At 35.0% G+C, this 7,979-nt stretch overlaps 1 protein-coding gene across 1 annotated transcript; it reads left to right on the top strand.

Moving 5' to 3' along the window:
• Positions 1-1,882: 1,882 nt before the first annotated feature.
• On the top strand, positions 1,883-7,699 carry LOC110455579 (beta-1,3-glucan-binding protein-like). Its single transcript, XM_021505767.1, is given in 11 exon segments — positions 1,883-2,018; positions 2,421-2,524; positions 2,787-2,865; positions 3,033-3,080; positions 3,991-4,158; positions 5,070-5,147; positions 5,956-6,073; positions 6,612-6,683; positions 7,120-7,258; positions 7,479-7,584; positions 7,587-7,699. Coding segments are annotated over 11 exon segments (1,161 nt in total).
• The last annotated feature ends 280 nt before the right edge of the window (positions 7,700-7,979 follow it).

Below are 7,979 nucleotides of genomic sequence, written 5' to 3'. Positions count from 1 at the left end.
TGGCGAGGATCCAAGGTCTGCTGGGGTGAATGACCAAAGCCAGTGTATGGCTAAGGACTTTGTATGGTCAGAATCCCTAGTAGCTTATGGATCTCTTGCTGCCCAACACTGGGGGATCCTTGGTCTAAATAAATGAGGCATATATATATTTATTTAACTAAAACTTCTATGGGAGTTACTCCCCTTGCATCACTATTTCTGTAACTATTTCATGTACCATTTCTTTCTATTTCTTTCTATATATAGTTTATATTTGTTTGTAATTCTGGCTAGGAGAGGACTTATATAGGCATAGCCTGTTGTCCAATCCTTTTGATTTTTCAATAAAATTTACTGAAATGAAACACAATGTATGAAATAACATTGACATCACACAAGGGAATGTCTGAACAAGGTTATACACTGTACCGTCTGTATATAGGTCGGTTTTACCCTCTAGCTCATACACAATGTAGGAAATAGCATTGACATCACACAAGGGAATGTCTGGACAAGGTTATACACTGTAAAGTCTATATATAGGTTGGTTTAACCCTCTAGCTCATACACAATGTATGAAATAGCATTGACATCACACAAGGCAATGTCTGAAACAAGGTTATACACTGTAACGTCTATATATAGGTCGGTTTTACCCTCTAGCTCAAACACAATGTATGGAATAGCATTGCATCACACAAGGCAATGTCTGAACAAGGTTATACACTGTACCGTCTATATATAGGTCGGCTTTACCTTCTTTATGATATACAATGTATTATGTACATCTGAACAAGGTTATACACTACACCAGGTAAAGTCCATGTTAAGGTTGGTTTTATCCTCTACACACTATACAATGGGTCAGGAGTGCTCAGAACCAATCATGCACATTGTTCACCTGTACACTCGATGCTGTACATGTAAAATACACAGGGAATGTCTGAACAATGTAATACTCTGTACTATGTACAGTTCGTATATATTTTACACGTATACACTATATCCTATACACTACATGAGGACATTTCTGAACCAGGGAAAGACATGTCTGCACAATACAGACTATATATATACAATACAGCGTACACACGTACAATACAGACTATATGTATATAATACAGCGTACACACGTACAATACAGGGTAGTGTTGAACAACTATTTGATTGTTAACGAAATGCTTTTAAGGAATATTTTACTATTTCGCCAAGGGTTACTTTGCTCACCGAGGTACATGTGGGTATCACATATGTCAAAATGATCTATATACACCTTTTGAAATTATGACTGGAATCAGATGTAGAAGGCATGTACTTTCAATCTATTCCTGTATGTTACACTCAAATATATTGTTATTCCTGTGTTTATGCCAATAAGTACGACACGACGAAGGTATAGGTATCAGTTTGATCTATATTCGTTGGGTATATAGATGATATATTCATGTGATACATCAGATACAGCATTGAAACAATTCAACATACAAATAACATTTGGCTTGAAAACTAACTCAGCTGTTACCCTTATACAAATTTTTGATTTACTGAAATTTGTATGAGTCAGATGATGACTGTCAATGAGTAGATTTATATCTTTCTGAGTTGTGGCCACCCTATTCTGGACTTGATCAATGTGCGACAGTGTAAGGTGACCACCAGTATAGATGATTCAGCCGCTGCATGGCCCTCGCTCAACTGGAGGGGGGACTGATATACTGCCGTAATGCAAGTTACAGGAACTCTTCGAGAACACTACGAGACCCTCTCACAAATCCGGAAATCCACCCACCCAGCAGTGAATTCCATCACAGTACATGAGACAGTACCGTGCAAATGTTTTGCAAGAACTTGTGAGATTCTTTATTATGTAATCTTGGGATCTGAATATCTCATGAATCGAATGATGAATTGGTATATGAAATTATTTGAACTTGGGGCAGGAACAGGAACAGAAACTGGGACTGGAACAGGCACAGGAAACGGGACAGGTCCTGGGACTGAAACAGGAACGGGGACAGGCACTGGGACCGGAACAGGAAGTACGTTTACAAAAAGATTTATTTTCCCTGTACCATATAAATGATCATGTTTAATTATGTACTAAACTATCGGTTCTTTTGTTGGGTCGATATCGTTTCTTGTGATGATGTTCATCGTAACTACTAATGTTCTTCGTTACTACTTATACTCATTCCATATGGGAGTATTGATCGTTTCCTTTGTTGATGTTTACCGTTTACCGTGTTTCTGTTCAGTATATCGATATTTCTCCCTGTGGTGATGACTACCGTTTCATGTGTTGGTGTTAACCTTATTACCTGTATACATTGTCCTTTTTCTTTATTTATATTCATCGTCCTTAATTGATATACCGATCAATTTGTTCATGAGTATTGTTCATTTTGTTGATGTGGTTCGTTCCTATGTTGCCGGTATCGTAGGTGTGACCTGTACAAAAACGAGCCCTTGTTTGGTATTGGAGGATAATTTCGACTTTTTCAACCACGAGGTGTGGGAACACGATATTACTACAGGAGGAGGCGGGGTAGGTTGTTCTTGACTCTGATTAAACCTTAAAACGATTAGGTTTACTACTTTAGGTGAATGTAATATTTTCCTTGCAAACACTGCAATTTATATTAATCATTTTTTAAGTATTCGCTTATGGTTATTAACGTAATTGATGAAAATGTATATATTGTTATCTGTGACCTGAACATAAGTCAAAGTATGGCTTGATCTAGTATATCCAACTGTTATCTGTATACTATTTGCACTATTACTATTTGTTTTTTCCTCCACACTAGCATTGGGAGTTTCAATACTACATAAACAATAGATCCAACAGCTATGTCAATAATGGAGTGCTCTACATCAAACCGGTAGGTGAAATCCTTTAGAAAGTCGAAGAATGTCTAGGGGAGACAACTCATGAACCATAAGTCTCTCCTAGATATAGTCTTACTATTAATTTAATCTGCCACGATATGCATTAATTATAATATAATTATGATATATAAATCTCTATTGATGAAAAATTAATTTCGTTTCAGATCGGTTTGGAGAACAGTTCCTCAAGTCAGGAACACTGGATCTTTGGGGTAAGTTATTCAATAATATACAATATTGTAGAATGCTACACGGTACAGTGTCTTATGTCACTTAATTAACTATATACACATCTACATAATAATGTGGTTTACGTAAAGCAACATAGAGAAAATGTTGAAAATACTTTAAGATGATGAACACTTATGTATTCATATCAATGCCGAGAATGTGACAGGATGAAATTAAAAATAGTGAAGAGGATCAAGTCATCGTGCATATGGTTGTACATTACCATTGTTTAGAACTGTGTGACATATAACTAGAACATGCCATGTGTGCGCTCAGTACCCATTATCTCCCTTGACTAAGAAACTTCAGTATCATCTTTCAAATATTAATTTTGTATTAACATTAATTTGCAGGTTATGATTAACATGTATGAGTTATGATTACATTATTCATTAGAATACTTTCACTTATAAAGGCATCCCCTTTTGTTATATGCTCTGCTATAAGATCAGACGCCTACCCTTCCGCAACACTTGGTCTTAAGACTCCTCGTACTTTGCCAAGTGCATCAATGTAAATCCTTCCTTCGTTCATATTTTGTTTTATCAATTTCTAGTTTAAAATATGACTTTCTTAACATTCAGTATTGTCTTGTTCTATATTAACACGTCAGTTTTTACTGTGTGTTTTGCTTGAGAACTAGAATTATCAATGAAATCAACCAAGAGTTTTCGACAAAAAAATGTTTACAGTAAACGGAATAATCCAGATGACAGCTGTATATATATAGTTAGTCAATTTTAAAAAGATAATTCGAGTTACCCATAATAGAAAAGATTTGTCAGTAATAAACCACAAATTATTGTAGCTCTCTATTCTTTCTAGATATACATTGATATATGATTGTTATATTTAATTGAAAGAAATTATTTATATAATTACTTTTTCAAGGTTCCTGTACCAATAACGCCTGGTACGGATGTAGTCGCACTGGGTCCTCGAACAATATCATCAACCCAATACAATCAGCTGGACTCCGCAGCTCAAGAGGCTTCAACTTCAAGTACGGAAAGGTCGAGGTCAGGGCCACCATGCCCGCCGGGGATTGGATATGGCCTGGCTAGTAAATACAAGAAAACATAAATCTAAGAAAAAATAATCGTTGATGCATAGTTGACGAAAAAATACAGTCTGTATATTTAAGGACAGGAGGGAAATGAATAAGACAATATTTTTTTCCATGTATTCAATTGTGTTTATAATTATGACGCCAATCATCAAAATGAAGGCAAGAAAAAAGAGAAATAGAAACAAGTGTGTTATAATAATTATTTTAAATATAATATCACTAAGGAAGTTTCTTGGGAAGGGGAAACTCTCGAGCAAGAAAGCTGGGACTTTCTAATTTTAGACTTTGTCCAAAGATACGAAGGATTTTTAACATTCTATATTGATTATAATGGTAACATATTCGCTCAAAGGCATTCCATGTCTTAAGGATAGTTTCCTAAGTAGCATTCCCATTTAAGAATTTATCACGTTTATGAATCGTTTCTATGGCATCATCTTCAATAATTCGAGTTCAAATTTTGTATCCAAACTCTTTTACATACATACCGTTCTCGTTACAGAGATACTCCCTTTATTTCTAGTTTGATTGAATAGCAAGAGTTGATAAGAATTATTATTTCTGTACAACGGATATTTCATAAACGCACAATGACTTGTATTATTAGCATGTAATTCCCAATTTAATTTTGTTCTTTGTTACAAGTCCTGCTATCGGTAAGCAGTAGCACGCACATGTGACCAAAAAACAGCTTCGACTGCTCAAGCGGCGTGTAAGAAAAATGTTTCCCGTTCTTACTTGCGTGAACCTCTATAATCCTTGTTTACATTTGTGTTCCTTTAGGATAAGCTGTTACGTTTAGGTCATTACGTACATCTCGTTATTTTCGTTTTTCGTTTTTTAACATTATCTGATCAATAATTAACCATTTCAAACGTCATATTTCTGTTGTTTATTCTAGCAATATGGATGTTACAGACACAATATGCTTATGGCCAATGGCCAGCCTCCGTTGAAATTGATATTGTGGAGAGTCGGGGTTAGTTTGATGAAGGAGGTCAATAACCACAGTTTTAATCACAATTTACTGATCGCGTATTGGCTGGACCAGGAACACTGTATTATGTGCTGTAAGCTTACCTGTATAAGTACACACCTAATATAGCCCATTAAGGCTGCTAATAGATTATACATTAGCGAAATTATTCTTCAGATATAAGGACTCATTTTGTAAATCAAATTTCTGAGTACTTCTTTAGTCAGAGCTGTGTGTACCGCGAACGGCATTAAAACAGTTTTTAGTACTCCGATTACGTTTAACAGAATTAAAAGTGATTGTCTCGTAAAGAATGCTTGACATAAATAATATGTCATTTTTCATTGCGTTGCAGACATAAAAATATTTCTTATTTTTATTTTATTGGAAATATATCCACTCCGTTTCTTAGCGTTCTATCTAATTATTAAACTGCATCCCTATCATTGTTGTTTAGTTCAGGAACACAATACATTGTTAAGCTTGAGAAATTCTACCATAGGTAAAAAAAATGTAACGTAAGAGAGGAACATAACATTTTTCGCACACAGCTATACCATCTAATTTAAATTTAAAAATTGATAAGTTAAATATCTATTTATACCGTAAACAGGAACAAAGCCAGTTAGCTTGATCACTTTTTTATATAACGTAATCATATTACGTAATTACGTAAACGTCCACTATCCTATTTACTTAAGGCGTCCATAAAAAAGTATCAACAGGGCCCCGTTTCTAATATAAAGCTGAAGTAATTTAAAGAAAACCTGAGTTATTATACTAAAAGTGTGATGTAACATTGCATTAACAGGTAATCGTAACTACCAGAGCTCTGGCGGTACCCACAAGGGCGTGGACAGCTTCGGCAGTACGTTACATTACGGCCCCAGTTACGCCTACAACCGCTGGTATACGGCACATGTCTCAAAGTAAGTGACTGCTTGTTTATCTACAGGACTCTTGCGACTTTCTTGATAGCTGTGTGAAAATATGTTCCCGTCTTTTTTCAATTTCATGTATGTGATATTTAAGCGAATCATACGATAACACTTTCAGAGGACAATAGAAGTTGTCATATTACATCTACAGTACATAGACAACGCTTATGTTACATGCTGCACGTGTGCGAATACATACTTTCTGATTATTGTTTCTAAGGTCCAAACGATCATGTCATTACATTGTAATTTAAGAAACGCTGTCCCAGTTTAGGCGGAACACTTTTATATTTTATCTTGTATTGTATTTATAAAAGTTATGCAAGTTACGGCATTATTTCACAAATGATTCATTGAAGCTTATGTCATGCCGGAAAAGTTTCAATGGTAATGGGATTCTGAATATCATTTGGACAGAGATAAAGACGCCAAAGTCGGTGAAAAAACAAATGTTTCTGGTAATTACAGTTAAATCATGTTTAATCATAAACTAGATTTGTGTTGCAAAACTCTGAAATCTTTATTTCAGAACTATTAACAGTGGAACACTGGCAGATGATTTTCACACGTACGGAATTGAGTGGACAGCGGATCATATCATGTAAGTGAGCCATGGTAATAATATAAAGATACCATTTATTTAGTAAATATTTGTAATAGTGCCAGTATTTATTATTTTATTTCGAAATTGAGATTTCTCTAGCAAATATTTGTTATAGTATCAGTATTTATTATTTGATTTAGAGATTGAGATTTCTCTAGAAAATATTTGTAATAGTATCAGTATTTATTGTTTGATTTAGAAATTGAGATTTCTCTAGCAAATATTTGTAATAGTATCAGTATTTATTGTTTGATTTAGAAATTGAGATTTCTCTAGCAAATATTTGTAATAGTATCAGTATTTATTGTTTGATTCAGAGAGTGAGATTTCTCTAGCAAATATTTGTATTAGTACATTTTGTACCAGTATTTATTATTTGATTTAGAAGTTGAGATTTGTACTGAATCACTCTATTCATTGACTAAATACCTAGGTTTTTCTTCGATGGCGTAGAAACGTTAGACGTGTCCCCTCCGTCTAATGGAGGCTTCTGGAAATATGGCAATCTAGATCAGACAGGTGTCGAGAACCCATGGCGTGCTGATAGCTAGATGGCGCCATTCGACCAAAAGGTAGGTAGATTGTAGACAAGAGGTGTGAAAACAATGTCAAAACAATGAAAACGCTATATTAAAAAAAAAATTCACATTTGTTTTGAAGCTTTGTATAAAACGTACCGCACATATTAACAAAAAAAATAAAAAAATAAAAAAAATAAAATGAGCTGTTACGTCAAACAAATAACATACAGTTTAAATGTGATACTACAGTATCTGGTTCTTGTTATCCTAGTTCCACCTGATCATGAATGTAGCGTTAGGAGGAGTAACCGGTTTCTTCACGGACGCTGATATCAACTCACCTCATCCCAAACCGTGGAGTGATTCGTCCTCACAAGCATCAACGCCAAAAATAGTTGGTACCCTACATGGAACCCTTATCAGCGTAGTGGGGAAGACGCTGCCATGAAAATGGACTATGTGAAAGTGTGGCAACTGGACGCCACCGTGTAGTGTCCGTTTACAATATGTTATGGTTTGAAAAAAAACGACTTTAGTACTGGTGTCGCAGGTGTACAAACAATGTATCTTAAACGTGTGTAATTGTGTCTTTGACTTAATAAAATGCATAATGTATACAATCTGATCACGTTTCTGTGTTTCAATGGTTCCGAGTACCAGTCAATGATAAAGATACGGAACTGGCTCGTTTGTATTGAATTCAAAATTGCACAAGAATCCGTATAAATAACCTTGTCTAGTGCTGCCTCTGCTAGGTGCTCAACCACACCCT

This window comes from Mizuhopecten yessoensis, unplaced genomic scaffold (assembly GCF_002113885.1).
Source record: "Mizuhopecten yessoensis strain PY_sf001 unplaced genomic scaffold, ASM211388v2 scaffold8299, whole genome shotgun sequence".
Classification (NCBI taxonomy): Eukaryota; Metazoa; Mollusca; class Bivalvia; order Pectinida; family Pectinidae; genus Mizuhopecten; species Mizuhopecten yessoensis.
The sequence above is the reverse complement of the archived record's forward strand: the minus strand, read 5'-3'. Positions and strand labels throughout refer to the sequence as shown.